Source organism: Diabrotica virgifera, chromosome 4, assembly GCF_917563875.1.
Source record: "Diabrotica virgifera virgifera chromosome 4, PGI_DIABVI_V3a".
Classification (NCBI taxonomy): Eukaryota; Metazoa; Arthropoda; class Insecta; order Coleoptera; family Chrysomelidae; genus Diabrotica; species Diabrotica virgifera.
In genome coordinates, this window is record NC_065446.1 from 164,823,572 (window position 1) to 164,844,223 (window position 20,652).

Here is a 20,652-nt window from a genome sequence, read left to right on the forward strand (position 1 = left end):
CCAGATCTGGGAAGGAAAGAAAGTTGGTAGTTAGTATGAAAATATAAATAATAAAAATCAAAACGGCAATAATAAGGTAAGCAAAATATCTATCGAAAAAAATTATCCCCACCATGGTCACGCACGGAGCGAATATAAAGGCTACAAAAATTGTTATATCAACATTAACATCAAACATCTCTATGCTCACAACTGGTGAGATCTCATAAAGAAGAAAAAAAATGGTCAATTATTCCTTAGATTTTTATTACATAATAAAATTTTATTAATACAAGAAAAATAATCTTATAACTATTACAATTTTTTATAAGGCACATTCATTTTTAAGAATCGTATATTGGTCAATTTCTAAAAATTGTGCGTATTAAAAAATATATCTTTTTATTTTCGTAAATTAAAATATCTTATACCCTTCTTAATTTTCCCATCCAATTTAAATGTAAATATAAAAAACAATATTGAGCAGGATTTTCACATTCAAGAAAACGGATACTGTTGGATCAAGTACCAATACACTGATTTTAAAGAACAAGTACCTAATTAGATCATTTTTATCTGAAGAGTTTTTAGATCATTTTTATCTGAAGAGTTTTTAACAAAGATGTAAAAAATATTTTCAAATAATTCCATCATTTCCTTAAATAAAAAGTTTCAAAATAGTTTAATACATCATCAAATGTACACATCTCGCATATTGTCATATTTTTGTCAACTCAGCTCGACAGTTGTATGGATAAAAAAGAACTTTCTTCTAGAATTTAAATTCTTTCTCGATTCCATTAAATTTTATCAGTTCAGATCAGATTAATCGTTGAAATTAATGCGATATTTATATAGAGCCATTGAAAAAAAAATCTTGATTAAGATATGCCGTGTATGTAATCTAGTCCAGAAAGCCACTGCGCATATGCGAGGAAAAATATTCCGATTCGGATTTTTTGCACAATCTTACTCAACATCCTTTTAACAAATTGGCATGTTGCCAGGACCAAAAGTGAGTCAAAAATTTTTTAAACGTTTTTTTTTTTGTTTTTTTCCTAAAAGTATTTTTTTGCATGGAACAAAGTTTTTTTAGGTTTTTATGGATCATTCCAAACAGAAAAAGTCTTAATGCCTGGTTGCACCAACAGATCTTAAGCTCCAGCTTAGCTAAGCTCTACTTATAGATAGGGCCTCCTTGAGTATCACTTACGTTGCACCATAATTTTAGATTCTTACCTTATTATCAATTATATCTATTATTATATTATGATATTCTTATTGTAATATATTATAATTATATTATATTAATTCTTATGACATTCTGACTTAAGATCTGTTGGTGCAACCGGGCATAAGTGACTTTTCTCTAAAGTTGATAGTTTTTGACATACAAGCGATTAAAAATTGAAAAATTGCGAAATCGGCCATTTTTAACCTTCAAAGACTATGTGAAAAACTGAAAATTTGAATGTTACTAAGGTAGGTAGATATTCTTTAAACATCGATTGATGTAATACCGAAGAGCTTTTTGCAATACAGTATTCAGAACTCCTTTGTTTTTTAATTTCTAATCACGCGTGCGCGACACTATTTTCCACCAGTGCGTTGCATGTGTATACAATATGGTGCAAATGAAAGTAATAAATTCGTTATGTCGTAAACCGGCGACTTTAAGGAAAAACCCCGAAACAGGTTGATTTTTATTTTTTAAGTTATGATATTGTGGCATATATCGTATGCTAGTGACGTCATCCGTCTGGGGGTGATGACGGAATCGATGATTTTTTTAAATGAGAATAGAGGTCGTGTGGTAGCTCATTTGAAAGGTTCTTCAATTCTCAATTCAGTAATGTAAACATTTACATAATTATTTATACAGTAGTACACTAGTATACCATATATGCCACAATATCATAACTTAAAATTAAAAATCGACCTGTTTCGGAATTTTTCCTTAAAATCGCCGGTTTACGAAATAACGAATTTATTCCTTTCATTTGCACCATACTGTCGGTGGAAAATAGTGTCGCGCACGCTTGATTAGCAATTAAAAAACAAAGGAGTTTTGAATATTGTATTGCAAAAAACTCTTCGGAATTTCATCTCAATCGATGTTTAAAGAATAACTACCTAACTTGACAACATTCAAATCTTCAGTTTTTCACATAGTTTTTGAGGGTTAAAAATGGCCGAATTCGCAATTTTTAAATTTTTAATCGCTTATAATATGTCAAAAACTATCAACTTTAGAGAAATGTCACTAAAAACCTTTTCTGTTTGAAATGATCCAAAAAACCTAAAAAAAAACTTTGTTCCATACAAAAAAAATAATTTTAGGAAAAAAACAAAAAAAACGTTTAAAAAATTTTTGACCCACTTTTGGTCCTGGCAACATGCAAATTTGTTAAAAGGGGTCCTTTTTGAGTAAGACTGTGCAAAAATCCGAATCGGAATATTTTTCCTATCGGATGCGCAGTGGCTTTCTGGACTAATCACATATGTACCGGGTGTCCCATTAAGAGTAGCTCTCGGCCATATCTCAGGAACCGTTTATAGTACAGCTTTAAGAAAAAAATATTTATAAAAAAAGTTGCATTGGGAAAAGCCTGGAAATTATTTTCATAATTGTAGGTCCACCGCTAGAGGGCGTAATGGAATATCAAAAATTAAAAAATCAAAATTTTACAAAATTCGCCTAATGAAAGGGAACTGTAAATCCGATCATCGTATTCTTCATACAATTCTGCGCATATTTGATTTCACAAGTTTAAGTCTACTTTGCAAATAAGAGGTGGGGGTGAGTGGGAACCATGTTATGAAAAAATGGCTGTAAGTCCGGTTTTGCTAAATCGAATTTTACAAACTTGGTCTTGTTGACAACAGCTCTTTTTCGTCAATGTATGAGTTATAATTTCGAAACAGCATAATAAGTAATATGCGAGCTAGGAGGGGTTATTTAATTTTTGTCAGAAATCTAGTTTTCTTTGGAAAATATTAAATACAAGTATGCATTTTTATTCCTGTCTTACAAAATTAGACAAAATTAGCAATAGAATAGCGAAAACCGCATGTCGATAACTTTTTAAGAAACGTGTAAATTTTAAACATATCTGTTACTGTCACCGGTAAACGAAGTTAAGAAGAAGTAGTGTGTTTTCAAGGCAAAGAAACATTTTCCAGATGTCAACGTATATAATATATAATTAATTAAAATAACAATAAGTCAAACAACACTATAAAATACAACAAAAGAATAAAAACAACTACTTAGTGACGACCTAAATGTTTAAATTGTTGCCCATCATTTTCAATGCAAGCATTTAATCTTTCAAGAGTAGATTGAACAGCAGTCTCAATTTCTGCTCTTGAAATGCTTTGAATTGGTTAAAGACCTTGTTTTTACATCTAGGTCAACTACTCGAAAAAACATCATCCAGAGAATGCTGTTCAATTTATTCTTTAAAGAGTAAATGCTTGCGTCGAAAATGATGCGCAACAATTTGAATACTTAGGTCGTCACTAAGTATTTTTTTTTTATTTCTTTGTTATGTTTTATAGTGTTGCTTGTCTTATTGTTGTTTTAATTAATTATATACGTTATTAACAACTGGAAAAGGTTCCTTTTTGGACATGCGGTTTTCGCTATTATGTTGCTAATTTGGTCTAATTTTGTAATATAGGATTAAAAATGCATATGTACTTGAATTTAGTATTTTACAAAGAAAACTAGATTTCTGAAAAAAATTAAATAACGCCTCCTAGCTGGTATATTACTTATTAGGCTGTTTTGAAATTATAACTTTTACATTGACGAAAAAGATCTGTTTTCAAAAAGACCAAGCTTGCAAAATTCTATTCAGCAGAACCGGACTTACAGCCATTTTTTCATAAGAAGGTTCCCACTCACCCCCACCTCTTATTTGCAAAGGTAGACTTAAACTTGTGAAATCAAATATGCGCAGAATTTTATGAAGAATACGATGATTTGATTTCCAGTGCCCTTTCATTAGGTAAATTTTGTAAAATTTTGATTTTTTAATTTTTGATATTCAATTACGCCCTCTAGCGGTGGACCTAGAATTATGAAAATAATTTCCAGTCTTTTCCCGAGGCAACTTTTGTTATAAATATTTTTTTCTCAAAGCTGTACTCTAAACGGTTCCTGAGATATGGCCGAGACCCATTCTTATTGGGACATCCGGTATCTACAGTGATGAGTGCGCGGATAACCGGCAAAATAACGTAAAAGACGGAAACATATTAAGTTGAGAGCTAAAACGAGATAAAACTAGTAGAGGTGGGAAATTTAGCGATAGAAACCTATAGATTTACATTATATTGATTGTTTCCCACCTTTAGACGTATCGGACAAGTTTGGCAACTACCACTGTGACAGTGACAGTCTTAGTTGACATATTCCTCTGATACGTCTGAAGGTGGAAACAATCAATATAATGTAAATTTATAGGTTTCTATCGCTAAATATCCCGCCTCTAATAGTTTTTATCGCTTGTTATCTCACAACTTAATATTATGTTTTCCATCTTTTCCGTTATTTCGCCGGTTATTAGCGCGCTCATCACTGTATAGGCGAGCGGCACGCACCCCCAAAATGACATGGCACTAACCACGGTATTGGTTAATTTTGATCTTTTTGATTTTATACATTATACCGTTGATTGATAAATATACACTGTATATTTTTCACTGTATATTTATCAATCAATGGTAATACTTTGTTATGTTAATAACCCTAGTGGTTGAAGCAAAATAAAAAAAATATCAATATTTTTGTCATTTTTATCACTAAGTATCAGTACATTACCCATACGATTTTCAAATAATGATCATTCAAGACCTTATAATATCTTTCATCGCTTTCTTATAGAATTATTAATTTCACTATTTTGGGAAGAATCCTAAAGTACGTAGAGTCTTTGTAACCCTATTTACGAGCGGATCCTTAAATTTCCAAATAGTGGTGTCCATTACACTGGTTTTTCTAAATTCCTCGCAAGTTTTCGTGAGGTTTTTCACGCAGTCAGCTCTGTAGTGATGTAGTTGTGCATCTACGGTTTCTATGGCATAGCTTGTGCAACCGCTTCCAATACAACTTAATGGGAAGTGATTATGGAGTGTCAAGACTTTATCCGTGTTATGGAAACATTTGACGTATTGGCCGACCTTAGTGAAGCGTTTGTTCCGGTACAGGTGTTGTAACATGTGCATGTATCTAAAAATAATAATATAATATTACTTGGTCGATTTGATTAAGATACCACATCATCGCATCATCAATATTACTTCGGGAGATAGTATCAAACCTAAGCTTGGATCCCGCGTACCAAAAAAAAAGTTGATTAATAACAAGCTGAGAATTTGTTAATATCTTAACGGTGCTTAGTCGGACAAACTTTGATGTACGGGAACACTCTAACAGGGAAAGTTTTAATTGTGGAACAGGTTAAAAATTTGGAACGTCAGACTACGAAAACTTTCCGTGTATTTTGTCGGACAGAACTTCCAATTGATTTGTTACCCTTTCATTAAACTCTCACTCAAAAATCAAACTGCTTTTTATCACCTGTCATAATTCCTGTCATTTGACATGTTCTACGTGTCAGACTTATTAAAATGTCCAGATGGTGATAAATACCAGTCTGATTTTTGCATGAGAGTTTAATGAAAAGGTAACAAACCAATTGGAAGTTCTGTCCGACAAAATACATGGGACTTTTTCGTAGTCTGACGTTCCAAATTTTTAACCTGTTCCACAATTCAAAGTCAGCACCGAGTCCGTGTGCAAATAATCCTTCGTATTTAAACGGGCCTGTCCAAAGTGCATCTGCGCGCTGTTATTAGGATTATTCGCACATGAGCTCGGCTTTCTGACTCGGAAACCAGCGTGCACTATGGAAATCCTAAGCCTTGACGTCACAAAATTGGGAGGAGCTTATATTTGGCTCCAAACAATTTTGTTTATAATGTTAAACACTCATAAGGAATTTTTAATTTATTGTTTACATGGTTTGTGTGACAAAATAAGACTTTTCATTTAGGTATTTAGTTAAAGAAACGTGCCAATTAAGAGATTTTTATTCGTTTTTGCCCAGGTGAGTTAATTTAATGCAATGATTAGAATGTAACCAGTTTTGAGGTTATGTTTATTTTCAATCACTAAGGAATAAAAACCACCTGAGCAAAAACGAATAAAAATCTCTTAATTAACACGTTTCTTTAACGAAATACCTAAATGAATTCTTATTTTGCCACACAAAGCACATAAATGAAAAATTCCTTATGACCATTTAACGTTACAAACAAAATTGTTTGGAGCCAACATAAGCTCCTCCCAATTTTGTGACATTTGTGACGTCAGACTTAGGCTGTCCATTGACGTGCCCTAACGCTCGGGCAGTAGATCGGTGGTCTATCTATCTCTTTTTACTAAGCGATCTCGCTGATGTGACAGACAAAGATGGCTAGACCTCTCAAAGGGAATATTGACTAATGACGTCCTTGATATTGGCGTTACACCTCGATGCAAAGAGTGGCAAATACCTTACCTTGTCTATCCTTATTATGTCTATGGCCTGCATACACGGACCATAATATATGTAGGTAGATATATTAAGCCCCGGCGCATATTGAACCTAAGCGAGTCACAACCTGCGCCGGCGGGACGGGTGACCTGTGCAGTTATTTTTCTAGCGCAACGCATATTGATCACAACAAGACCCAACCGTTGGCTGTCTCTGCAACGAATAGAGGGACGGGCAAAATCAGTGCGGACGTGTAACGGTTACTTTTGATACCGGGTCTCAGTGGTAGATACTGAGTACAAATACTGATTACAAAATACTGATGTATCTGTATCTGATGTGTTTGATAGATTATAACAAGGCCTTTGATAAAGTGCGGCATGATCATCTAATCAGACTCCTGGCAGAAAAGAATTTAGATAAACGAGATATCCGACTAATAGCAAATATGTACTATAATCAGAAAGCAGTAGGTAGTGAGAGTAGAGAATAATACCACTGAAGAAATTGAAATAAAGCGAGGTGTGAGACAAGGGTGTATACTGTCACCAACCCTGTTTAATCTCTATTCCGAAGACGTAATGAATAGAACACTCTCTGAGCAATCCATAGGTATTAAAATAAATAGTGTTAGATTAAACAATCTGAGATTTGCCGACGATACCGTTTTGATCGCAGAAACACTTGAAGAGCTACAGACATTGGTGAATAAGATAGCAGACTGCAGCGAAGAATATGGACTATCTTTGAACATAAAGAAAACTAAATTTATGGCAATATCGAAATCAACACGAAATGTCCAAAATTTATATTTACACAATGAAATTATCGATCGAGTTAGCAAATACAAATATTTAGGCACTTTTATAAATGAAGACAACGATAGCTCAGCAGAAATTAAAATAAGAATAGAAAAAGCCAGATCCATATTCACTAAAATGAAGAGAGTGTTCTGTGGAAGAGATTTGAGCCTTGAAATGAAACTTCGCCTGATGAGATGTTACGTACTTTCTGTGCTGTTCTACGGAATGGAGTCATGGACGCTGAAAAAGATTGATACCAAAAAATTAGAGGCATTTGAACTGTGGATGTATCGCAGAATCTTGAGAATATCATGGACGGAGAGAGTCACAAACGTCGAGGTCTAGAGAAGCATGAATAAAGAAAAGGAAGCTTTGAGGTGATGTTTAAGAAAAATTCTAATCCTAAAATCCTAATAACTAGGACTGTGGACAATAGATTTCTACTTCCGCTTGTAATTTGCATCTCATTTTTGGCTTTAAGTACCTTTTAAAACTTTTAGGGCCGGTTGTTCGAACGCTAATCAACAATGATCATTATCAAATATTTAATTACTGTCACCAACTGTCAATGCCAACTTTGTTTGGGTTGCTGAAAACATAATTGATTACAATTATGAAATTACTTAATCAATTATGTTAATAATTGTTATGTTAATTGATTAACTAATCTCATAATTATAATCAATTATGTTTTCAGCAACCCAATAAAAGTTGACATTGACAGTTTTGGTGACAGTAATTAAATATTTGATAGTGATCATTGTTGATTAGCGTTCGAACAACCGGCCTTAAATGTCTACGTTTTCTCAACAATTAACAAATTTGCTTTTATTTACGTCAGTGTCCCCAAAGGTGCGAACTTTGCTAAAAACTAATTGTTTTATTAGCCGATGCCGATACTATTATTATAAACAACACTGATTTTGATTGGATTGTCGTTGCAAAAACTGCTTACCTATTACATATATTTATATCTCGTCTACATATTTTGTTTTTAAGCATGAACAAGCCCGGTATGATGATACATTTTATTTGAGGGTATGCGATATTCACAGATATGCTTAACGGTTTTTAATAATGAATCATTTTTAATGATAATGTTGTGTAGATTTAAGAAATTAATGCTATTTATAAATTTTTTATACCTATAGAAAAGGGATTACGCCATCATTTGTGACATTGTATTTCTAGGCCTGGATCACGCGTACCAACAAAAAGTTGATTAATAGCAAGCTGAACATTTGTTAATAGCTTAACGGTGTCTCGTCAGACAAACTTTGATGTACGGGAACACTGAAACAGGGGAAGTTTTAATTGTGGAACAGGTTAAAAATTTGGAACGTCATACTACGAAAACGTCTCATGTATTTTGTCGGACAGAACTTCCAATTGATTTGTTACCCTTTCATTAAACTCTCATGCAAAAATCAGACTGATATTTATCACCAACTGGGCATTTTAATAAATCCGACAAGAGAACATGTCAAATGACAGGAATTATGACAGGTGATAAATAGCAGTATAATTTTAGCATGAGAGTTTAATGAAAGAGTAAGAAATCAATTGGAAGTTCTGTCCGATAAAATACATGGGAAGTTTTTGTAGTCTGACGTTCCAAATCTTTAACCTGTTCCACAATTAAAACTACCCCTGTTCCAGTGTTTCCATACATTAAAGTTTGTCCAACTAGACACCGTTACGCTATTAACACATTTTCAGCTTGCTATTAATCAACTTTTTTTGTTACCCGGGATCCGGGCCTATTCGTTTTAAGTAACCTTTTTTTTCTAATAATGTGTTCTTGTAAAGGCATATCTGTTATCGCCGTTTATTTTGTCTACGAGTAGGTACCTAATAAAGTTATTAGAATTTGAATGACAAAGCGGTATTGGGTTTTGATTATATTGTACTAGTATTTATTTATCACAGTAAATTGTACTTACTATTGTACCATTCGTATTAAGTTCATTTCCGATTTTCTCCCATACTTCGTCTTTAAGTTTCGTCCTCATGTAATCCTTGAGGCTGGTATCATATACAATGGGATAATTCCGAACGAGTTCTATTAGCTTTTCTACGTCCATCTCGAAAACAAAACCACAACTGAGAATTGAGTCACGCGTCCCACGACACCAGAAAATTGTGTTTCGATGACAAACGTTCGCATGCTAGACCTGGCACTGTATTCACTGATATTAGGATGCGCAGAACTCTCTACGCAGCTCTCCGGTGCCAGGTTGTGTCTCGCTTAGGATCAATTTGCGCCGGATCTGTTCTGTTTTGTGTATGTAGGCTCACTCATTATAATCCGGTCAACATCCGGACATCAAAATAGTTGGCAAATAACAAAAATTGCCGGAGAGTCAAATTTTGGTGGAGAGCTAGAGTTTACCATAACAAATACAGTTTTAAAAGTCCCCATCGATCCCATGTGTGCAACAAAAGTTATTCGGGGTCAAAGGTCAAAATTTGAGATTTTTTTGGATTTTTCTCGAAAACGGTAAGTTTTATCAAAAAAAATCAAAGCAAAGTTGTAGATCTTAACATTCTCTACAAAAATAGTCCTTACAATTTTTTTCCTAAAAGTTACCATTCCTGATATATCGCGATTTTAAAAGTTACCTTATACATTATATGCACATGATATAAGCCACGTATATACATAATGTGGCACTTAAGACAAGTATAAATGCCTATTTGTGTCTCTTTTATATAATATATTATATTATTCTGAAAATATTTCTTCAAAAGATAATCAGTCCCAAACTGAATTTCCTCTATCTACGTGGCTTTAAAAAATATTTGGCTATACCATTGTTTAAAAAAGAACATATTATTGTCTATTGTAAACAATGGCTACAGTATTGTCCGTAGGTCTTGTTCATATTATCTGTTTCTTTTAGTGCTAAAGGTTCAGTTCAAGTGAATATAAATACTTATTACAAGCGTCTACCATTTAGCAGACATTACGGGCTTACAGTGACAGTGGTATTTGACGGCTAAAGTGACTCGACAAAGAATATTAAAGCTGCAGAACAACGTCATCGAATTACAAAAATATCATCGGGTTCCGAGATTATCTTTGATGAAAATATAACAGTTCCAGCGAATCAACAACAATTTTTCGCTAACATTAATAATAAATCTCGTTTCATTTCCATGTTAACTGACAAATTAACAGCTGAGAATATTAAAGTGAAACAAGGTAAAAATGACACAGATGTCCTTAGTCCTTATAATTGAGACAGCAATTGAAAAATTTAAGGCAACAAACACAACAATTGTAATTGGTGAAGATGTTGATTTGTTAGTACTGCTTACTGCAAGGACTCCAGTAGATAAAGTTATTTATTTTCTAAAACCTGGAGGGGCTCAACAGCGAACAGAGATATATTCTTCGAAAAGTTTATCGGCTTATCCCAAATGCCAAAAGTACATTTTATTTTTACATGCGATAACCGGCTGCGACACTACGTCAGCAATGTAGAGAAGGGGCATAACGTCAGTACTTAAATTATTCGAAAAAAAAAGATTTGACTGACTGCTGTAAAGTTTTTACAGAACTTGATTCCACACCACAAACAATAATTACGGAAGGAATTCGCTTTATTCTTGCGGTTTATGGAGCTCTAATAAAATTAGTTGTCTTGATAAATGTATGTATGTATGTATCGGTTTTAGAACGTCTTTCGACGTTGTCCGATGCCTAACTTCCACGTCCTTCTATCATCCTATTGGCCATCTCTAAGATCCCTTGCACTCATTGCTTTGGTTACCCCTTCTTTCCATGTCTTTTTGGGTCTTCCCCGATTTTTGCGGTTTGGTGGTACCCACTGCATGATCTTTTTGGGCAATCTTGTGTCTTCCATTCTTTGAACATGACCATACCAAATCAACTGTTTCCTCTCAATGTCTGTTGTTAAGTAACCATCTATTCCAATTTGTCGTCTTACTTCCTCATTTTGAACTCTTTCCCTACGGGATATACCTAACGATCTTCTAAACACATCCATTTCTACAGCTTCTAATTTTTCCTGTTGTTCTCGGTTATTCTCCAAGTTTAATAAGTGTTTCATAGATATTGTATTTTCGCTTTATTCCTATTTCGGAGCTCCAAAGTATTCCATTTAGGCAGCCAATTGTTCTTCTAGCTTGTGTTACCCTTTTCTTTATTTCCTCATCGTCTTTTCCCGTTCTATCGAAGATTACTCCCAGGTACGTGTATTCACTACAGGATGCGATTTGTTCATTATCCTCTAGTTCGATATTGGATAGCTCAGCTCCTATGGGTAGGCATTTAGTTTTTTCCACATTAATTTCCAAGCCCCACTGTTCATATTCCTCCTTTAGTTTTCTTGCCATATACTGTAGGTCGTCTTTATCATTAGCTATGATGACTTGGTCATCAGCAAATTGTACGGTATATAAATAAACCTCTCCGAGGTCTATACCCATACTGTGGCATTTACGTTTCCACTGGTTTAGTGCTTTTGCAACATATATCTTGAACAAAGTTGGTGAAATACAGCAGCCCTGGCGCAGACCCTTGTTAACTATGAACTTTTTAGATAGTGTGTTGCCAATTTTTACTTGTGATGTAGAATTTTCATATAGATTTTTTAAGGCTTTGACTAGAGTGTAGCTGATATTAGTTTCTTGTAGTGATTTCCACAATTTAGTCACAGGAACGCTGTCGTATGCTTTACGGAGGTCAACAAACATGAGATGGGTCTCTTGATTGGTTGCTGATTTTTTTCAATTAATTGTTTTAGGCAGAAGACATTATCTGTGCAAGTCCTTCCAGCGCGGAAACCAGCCTGTTCTTCTTCTTCTTCTTGTTCCCTTCTTGATCTTCTTGGTCTTGATAAGTGCCGATACTTAACTTTTGTAAAAAATACGCGAAACAAGAAACAAGTACAACTATCATGTCTTCCTCCAACATCAGCATCTGCTTTTCAACATTTGTATCGAGTATATTATCAAGTTCAAACATGGCTAGGCAATGAACTGAATCCAGAAGACTGGGGCTGGAAATTAATAGATAATACTCTGGAACCGATTAAAACCTTCCTCCCACCTGCTCCAGAAAAACTCAACTTAACACTGTTTTTTGCAATAGTGCCAAATGTGGATGTAAAAAAGTCGAGTTGCTGTGTTCTCTAGCGTGTACCAACTGCCAAGGTCAGTCTCGCTCAAATGTCCAGTTTAATACAACAGAGAAAGACTCCTGTGATTTTAATGAAGAGGCCAATGATTCAGCCACATTTGAACAATTATTGAACATCCAGCAAGAGGAAGAGGAATAAGATGAAATCGAAGAAGACTTGATTGTTGAAGCAGATTTTCAAGAATATGAATCTGATTAAAATATCTAAAGAAATCAAAACAATAGTTAACCTAATAATATAATATAATATAATAATAGTTAATATAATAATCAATAGCAATATCAATAATCAATATTAATAATAAGGTAATATCTAGAACTTGACCGGTATTGTTTCCTTAAATTATCCTAAAATTGTCAAAACAGTTAGTGGATTAGGCCTACAGGGGAAACCATGGTAAGAAAAACGCGCCGAGTACACTACCTTACAGGTGGTGTGTAAACGTGTGCATTAGGGTGGAGCGCTGTTATATGGAGAAAAATGAAATAATAATTTTTACAAACGCGGGGTGCGAAATCGACGCTACCGTGGGAAAGGATTGGAAAAGTTAATTGTCATTTTTTTATATTATGACTCTAACATCTGCCCCAACGTGATTCAAATTTTGAAATTTAAAAAAAATATATTTTGCATTTTTACTTACGCGGGGTGCGGTATCAATTCGCTTCTATGGGCCATTCCACGAACATACGCCTGTTTTGGATTACTTCGACAACGAATATTTACTGTGCAACATAAGAAGTACGAAAGTAAATGGCGCTAATAGTTATTCCAATAAACAACAATGTAATTTGCAATTTACTTTCGCTCTTCTTATTTTGCACAGTAAAGTATTCGTTGTCGAAGTAATCCAAAACAGGCGTATGTTCGTGGAATAGGGTATAGGATATGAATCGAAAACTTCAATAACACTTATTTCTATTTTTATCATAATAACTGCCCCAGCGCTACTTAAATTAATTTTCTTTTGAATTTAGAGTTATAACCTGTCACAGGAGTGTAGTTCAGCGTCGGACGCTGAACAGTATAGACGCGTGCGGTGCGACAGCGACAAGGAGCAGCCAAAAGAGTGGGGATACTCGACCAAGCCCGATCTTTTCAGATCGCCGTGAGTAAAACACGGTGCGCTGGGAGAGTGGACACGCTCTTTTGGTAAAACCGAGAGGCAAAAGCGACATCTGTGGATGTGATTAACCTAGGGGATTTTATTTCATTGAATTCTCTGGGAAGTCACAATCCAGGACTAGCTAGTGAAGAAGCGAGCGGGCCGTCAGGCCTGTCGGGAGAATATCGTGCCTCCGTAGGAAGGACAATGTAAGGTGTGGAATATTTGAATTTCACATCGGACAGACCCGGACACCTGGGCCGATATTTTGAGAACTGCAAGAGGAACCCCCCCTACAGCGAGTAGGGAGTGAAAACAGCCGCGAAGGGTCTGAGACGACACTCAGCATTCAGTTGAACATCGGTTCAGCTGAACAGAAAAAAACAGAGTCTCCCAAGTAGAAATATACTATGTCGTCCTTAGATTGCACAGAGCAATCACCGAGCACTCCAGCTCATAGTCGAGATATGCCTGACCTTACCAACTCCCCGTTGTCAGAGAACAAGCCGTCTGACGGCTGTTCTCTCGACAACAATCCCACCCAGGAAGCCTCTTCCCCCAAATCGGAGATGGAGGAAGTGTTTTCCGGTACCGATGATGATATGTTGACAGATGAAAACTCTAAGCTCTCCGAATCTTCTTCCTCTGATATCGAAACCCCTCAGGTTGCGAATTCCCTTCAGGAACCAGCAAAGGCCCTTCAGGCACCCGATTTCAACAAAACAAGACAAATCTTCGAGGCGTCTCAACGCGTCGAAGACAAGCAGCCGTGCAAGCGTGCACTAAATTCTAGTCCCACCCAAGACCAAGACCGAAAAAAGGCAAAGGATGTGGAAGCCTTGCAACGAAATGTTGAAGAACTGATCGCTCAGCTCCAACAAGCTGAAGTCACCAGGCAAAAAGATCTGCAATTACACAGAGAGCAAACAGATCGTTTGATGGAAGAGTTACAAAAACTCAGACAAACGATTGAAATTAAAGATCAGGAGAATCGACATCTCGTTTCAAGGCTTACAACCCTCATGGACTGCCCAACCCCAAGTCAAATCCCCCAGAATCTGCCATAGAAGTAGGATCCTTGCGTCAAAAGATCGAGGACCTAATAACACAACTCAATCATGCAGAAGTCATCAGACTGAGTGAGAGAGAAAATCATGGCAGACAAACAGCTGAATTATTTGCCGAGCTCAAAGAGCTCCGTACAATAATCAACAACAAAGACAAAGAAAACCAAGAGTTAGTTGCTCAACTAATGAGCCTAACTCAGCAAAACCAAATCCCTACCCCCCCTGTCCATATACCATCAGATGTAATGGACACTGAAGATGGTACTGACTCCGGAAATGGAGGTACCTTTCAATTCCCAAAATACAGGAAAAGAAAAGGTAAAAGGGCAGCCCCCCATTCCACCCAAAAATCCGCACCATCAACGAGTAAACACAGTGACAGACCTGGAACCCAATCAGAGGCAAGCGATGCCGAAAAGGAACCAGAGTCAGGCAATGCAAGCAAAAAAGTTAAAACGTCCAACACTACCACTGATAAAACCAATTCTACGAAACCTGATAAAGTAGCTCAAATCGACCAATTCGGTAGGACTGCTCTTACTGATGAAGAACAAACGGCAATAGAAGAAAGTCTTAAAGCAAGAAAAGACAAGAAAAAACAAACAAAGGTAGTCAGCAAGGCTACTACCAGCAATGCAGTGGTAGCACCTACGGCCTCCACAAAACAACAAAAACCACCGGCAATCATCTTAAAATCGATTGGCGAAAGCCAAAAAATTTTAGGAAGAGCAGCGAGACAAGGCATTGGCTCCGCAAACAAATTTGCGAAGTCTGGTAGGTCCATAATCATACAGACTAATGATAGAGAGGGATACCTCGGTATGCTAAAAATTCTTGAAGAACACATGCCAAAAGTGGACTTCATTGCATATCCGATAGACAAGGAAGTCAACAGATCCAAAAGGAAGATCATTCGAGGCCTGAATACAGGCCTAAACCTAAAAACACTAGGTTCAGAAATCCAAACGACGGCAGGTATCGAAATCAGAAACCTCGAAAGAATGATCTCACGAAAACCCGATAAGAAAGAGCTACCACTTTACATCGTTACTATCGGTGAAGAAGACGAAGCAAAATTAGCAAAAATCAACAACCTCTCCTATATGAGAATCACAATCGAAGACGAAATCAGGATAAAAAGAGACGTTTTACAATGCTTTAATTGTCAGAACTTTTATCATGGTTCAAGGGCCTGTCACTGTGAGGCACGTTGTGTTAAATGCGGAGAAGGCCACAAAAGTGCAGATTGCCAGAAGGACCGTGAAACAGCGGCAAAATGCGCGAATTGTGGAGAGGCACACACGGCAAGCTACAGGGGGTGCAAAAAAGCACCCAAAAAGAAAACAAACGCTCCAGCACCACCAAGGAGCAGAGGTGCACCTAGTGCACCTCTCAGACAGAACACCAGCTATGCCGCGGCAGCGAAAACCAACAACCCACAGAATAGTGCGCCCAACAGCGCCTTCCCTGACCAAAGTGCATTGCTGCGCGAAATGAATGCAAACATGCAGAACTTCGCCAGCGTTATGCACAAAGTGGCTGCTGCCTTCGACGTCTTGAAACAGTTTAGCACCGCGTAATGTTGAACCAGTTGGACGAACTAAGAGTTGGGTCATGGAATTCGGGCGGGCTCCGAATGAAAATAAACATACTAGACGAGTTTACCAACAGACTCGATATAGATGTCATCGCACTGCAGGAAACCAGACTCACCGAGAGAGTGAAAACCAAGTTCCCAGGCTATGACACCTATAGAACTGACCGGACCGCGAGATCAGGAGGCACGGCCATCATGGTGAAAAAAGGAATAAAACACCAACAAGTTCCAACACCGGATGGCCTGGTCACCATGGAGGCTACCTTAGTGAGGATCATGGCGGCCGACCAGACGCTGAAAATAGCTTCGGTGTATGTTAGGCCACGTGATCCGGTACTGAGCGAGGACCTCGATCTCATCCTAGACTCTGACGAGCCCACTGTGATTATCGGTGACTTGAACGCGAGGTCGCCCAACTGGTTTGACAGACTGACCAATTGCAATGGCAGACGGCTCTGTAGATATCTCGAGAATAAACAAAACACTATAGTAACTGGACCTATAGAACCAACAAACTACAATGGAGAGTACTCATCGCATATAGACATTGCAATTCTTCACAATGTGGGGCTACAACATGAAATAATCACGAAAAATGAAGGAGACTCCACACATAACGTAATAGTTATGACACTTGGTGCAATAGAATTGAACCAAGTAGAACAACGAAAGAAGAAAATAATAAACTGGCCAAACTTCAGAAGAGTAGTGAGTGAAAACATTGGAGCAATACCCACAATAAATAACATAGAAGAACTAGAGGACAGCATAATAAAACTCGAACAAACGATACATAATGCTATAGAAGCCAGTACTAAAACAGAAAATATAGCTACCCAACGAGGAAGATTTAAAGAAATACCGAACGAACTAAAAGAATTGATTCGAGAGAAGAATAGAAGAAGAAGAAGAGCCCAACGAACTCACAATAGAGAAGACAAAAGAATTGCAAATGAACTAGACAGAGAGGTCAAAAAACAGTTACAAGAACACCGTAGTGAATGCTGGGACCAATATATTCAAGGATTAAACCCAAACAAATCTGCATTCTGGAAAGTATCAGCAGTGCTTAGAAACGACAGAAAACCGATTCCACCACTACACGGAGAAACAGGAATCGTATACACGGACGAAGAAAAAGCAGAAGTTATGAAAGATACACTAGAATCAGGATGCAAACAAAACTTTAACCGCAGGGAAGACTTAGACTTCACCATAGAAGTCGAGAGAAATGCGAGAAGAATAAGAAGAAGGAAAGGCAGAATAGGCCTAGAACACACCACCCCAGTAGAAATCAGGAACATAATTAAATGGGCCAAGGCAAAGAAAGCACCAGGCCCAGACAATATCACCAACAGGGCAATCAAAAACCTCCCGACTAAATTAATAGTGTATATCACAAACTTCATCAACGCAGTACTGAGATTAAGATACTTTCCAGATAGATGGAAAGAAGCGCACGTAATAATGATTGGAAAACCGGGAAAAAATGGGACCTTTCCACAAAACTATAGACCAATAAGCTTACTATCAACCTTAAGCAAAATAGCCGAAAGAGTAATACTGAAAAGACTACAAGAAGAAACTGAAAGGCTAGGAATAATCCCTGAAGCACAGTTCGGTTTCAGATCTAGACACTCCTGTGAACTCCAAGTACTAAGACTTACTGAATACATCACGAAAGGCTTCAACGAGAGGATGTACACAGCAGCTGCATTTCTCGACGTCAGCAAAGCATTCGACAGAGTCTGGCACGAGGGATTAATCTACAAAATGAACAACTATGGATACAGTGAGGCGATGACGTGTCTTCTGGCCTCATACCTCGCCAACAGGAGGTTCAGAGTTCGGATAGGGGAAACCTTGTCCGAGGTCGGGACCATGGAGGCGGGTGTGCCGCAGGGAGCCGTGCTGTCGCCGTATCTGTATACCATATTCACAGCAGACACCCCTAAAAGTAATAGAACCATCTTAAGTCTATACGCAGACGACACTGCTATAGCAGCTAGCAGCAGAGACCCAGACCTGGCCACAAGATTAGTACAAGGAGAACTAAACCGACTACAGCGATGGTGCATAAAATGGAAAATTGCGCTAAATCCGGATAAAACACAGGCCGTCATGTTCCGAAAAAGATGGGGTATTCCAAACAACGAACTAAATATAAACAACAACCAAATAGAATGGGAAACCCAAGCGAAATATCTAGGCGTAACGCTGGATAGAAAATTAACTTTCACAGAACATATAACACAAACTGTAAACAAAGCAAAAGCGCTAAGGAAACTATTATTCCCATTAATTGGAAGAAAAAGCAAATTAAACCTCAAGACAAAACTTAGAGTAGCCAACAGCATAATCCTACCTACTCTAACATATGCATCAGCAGCCTGGGGACACACCTGTAAAACAAACAGGAAGAAATTACAAGTATGCCAAAACTTCATAATTAGAGATGCCCTCAAGGTACCCAAATATGTACCATTGAGGTACATATACCGGGACACAAACCAGGTAAAAATCCTAAGGACTCTGGACGAAAGAGCATACAGCATTTTCAACAGCATAAGAAATCACCCCAGTAGATGGCTAAGAGAGTTAACGGACTATGATGAAAACATCAGAACGGTACATAGACGGCCAAAACATCAAATATCAGGTTATAGACAAGACCCAGCAGAACAAAACAATGACTGAGATATCTACAGAGTGTCAAGCCCACCGCGTCATAGAGGTAGAAAAAAAATACAAAATAATTTACAAAACAAAAAAAAAACAAAAAACAAAAAAAAAACGAGCATGCCCTGGGGCCCAATTGATGTTAGAGGATTGGACCCAGATCGTGCTCACCAAAAAAATCATAAAAAATAGCAAAACACCCTCTAGGAGGTAATAATGTTAATTTTAATTATCAATCAAGTGAATACTGATCGTGCTACACGGCAAAATCAAATCTAAGTACAAAGGGCCCTTCAGGCCACTTGTACAGCCAATTAGGCTACAGGCCCTTAAGGCAGGTCGAATGAGAGACCTAGTCGCGAAACTCTGAGCATTGGGACCATGCGCGAGAACCTTGGGCCCGATGGCCAGACTCATCGGGTGCCCAGCTGCCGAGGAGAACAAAATTTATTTTGCCAAATCGGCAGCTGAGTGACCGAGCTCACTACACGGTTTCCCCGCGGAGTGACATCAATCTAGGTTGATGTCCCTCCGCGAGGAAACACACTCTTAGGGACTTCAGTCCAAATCCATGTCAAACTCAAGTAAATTCAGTAAAGTAAATAGGGAGAAAAGCTATCAAGCTACCCCTACAGAGAGGTGGCCTAACCACAACCAAGTTAAGACGGAGGGTGATTCTTTTCCCAAATACACCCGACGTAAAGATCATAGCCTCCCCTGCGTATGTCACACGTAGGGGAGGGGTGGAGGAAAAACCTGGGGGTCAGATAGGTACCGATCCAAAATGATTCGCTCTTTTGGGGCGTGACCGGTCTGATTTTCGGACATGTGGGTCCCGTTGACTAGCAGCGGTACACACATGTTCCTAGGGGTTGGGATGATCGGCGAGTGTGAGTGAGTGAGTGAGTGTCACAGGAGTCGACCTTCACTCTCCCACTCAATTTCAATAATTATAAGTAGAACACAAAACAATATTGGCTAGAATTATTATAGTTTTCCACGATAAGTATATAACGTTATTGAAACCTTATGAAGGCAGGAAGGAAGAAGACGGTTACAAAGAGAAGCTATTAAAGTTTGGAGAGGATAGCAAGAAATTGTTTGATATTGCAACTTGCGAATGTTTAGAGTTCAGAGATTGCAACTGTCCTAGAAACCGAAAGATTCCAATACCAGAACGAAATTTATTAATCGACCAACGAACTGACTATAAAATAATAATTAATAGTTTACATCGTGAACCGACCAAAAAAATTGAGATGGATTTACATAGATTACACCAACAAGAGCAACGTGAAGAACAAATAGTCTTGCAAATAGGGGTGGAATCCATTCCTAGTACTTCTAGATTACCTACAACTTCAAAGATACGACTGAATGTTCAACAGCCAGATACATTAAAAAAACGGTGAAATTGAGGACTTCCAATCGCAATCGATTATTTCCACTTCTTCATTCACAATGACTGAAGTCACATTTCCGGTTGTTGCCAGAACATTAGATCGTTATGGGGTTTCAGATTGTGCTGGACTAGCAATCATTTCTGCAGCTTTCCACGACATTAGTCTCATTACTGAAAACGATTCATCACGGATTATAGACAGAAATAGAGTTCGAAAAGCTCGTTCTAAAGCTAGGACTACTTTGTAACTCTATTCTGACATTTCTTTCCTCGAACTATATCGATGTAAATCAAATAGTGGCTGTTG

The 20,652-nt window shown here is 37.4% G+C and overlaps 1 protein-coding gene across 2 annotated transcripts in view; it reads right to left on the reverse strand.

Moving 5' to 3' along the window:
• Positions 1-247: 247 nt before the first annotated feature.
• Positions 248-20,652, reverse strand: part of LOC114338558 (uncharacterized) — a 221,349-nt gene continuing 200,944 nt past the window's right edge. Inside the window, exon 9 of one of the 2 annotated variants that reach the window (XM_050649768.1) lies at positions 248-5,215. In XM_050649768.1, the coding sequence (XP_050505725.1) occupies positions 4,885-5,215 (331 nt within the window). In that variant the 3' untranslated portion in view covers positions 248-4,884. The remainder of the gene's footprint in view (positions 5,216-20,652) is intronic. The other variant, XM_050649767.1, reaches the window with a different exon arrangement.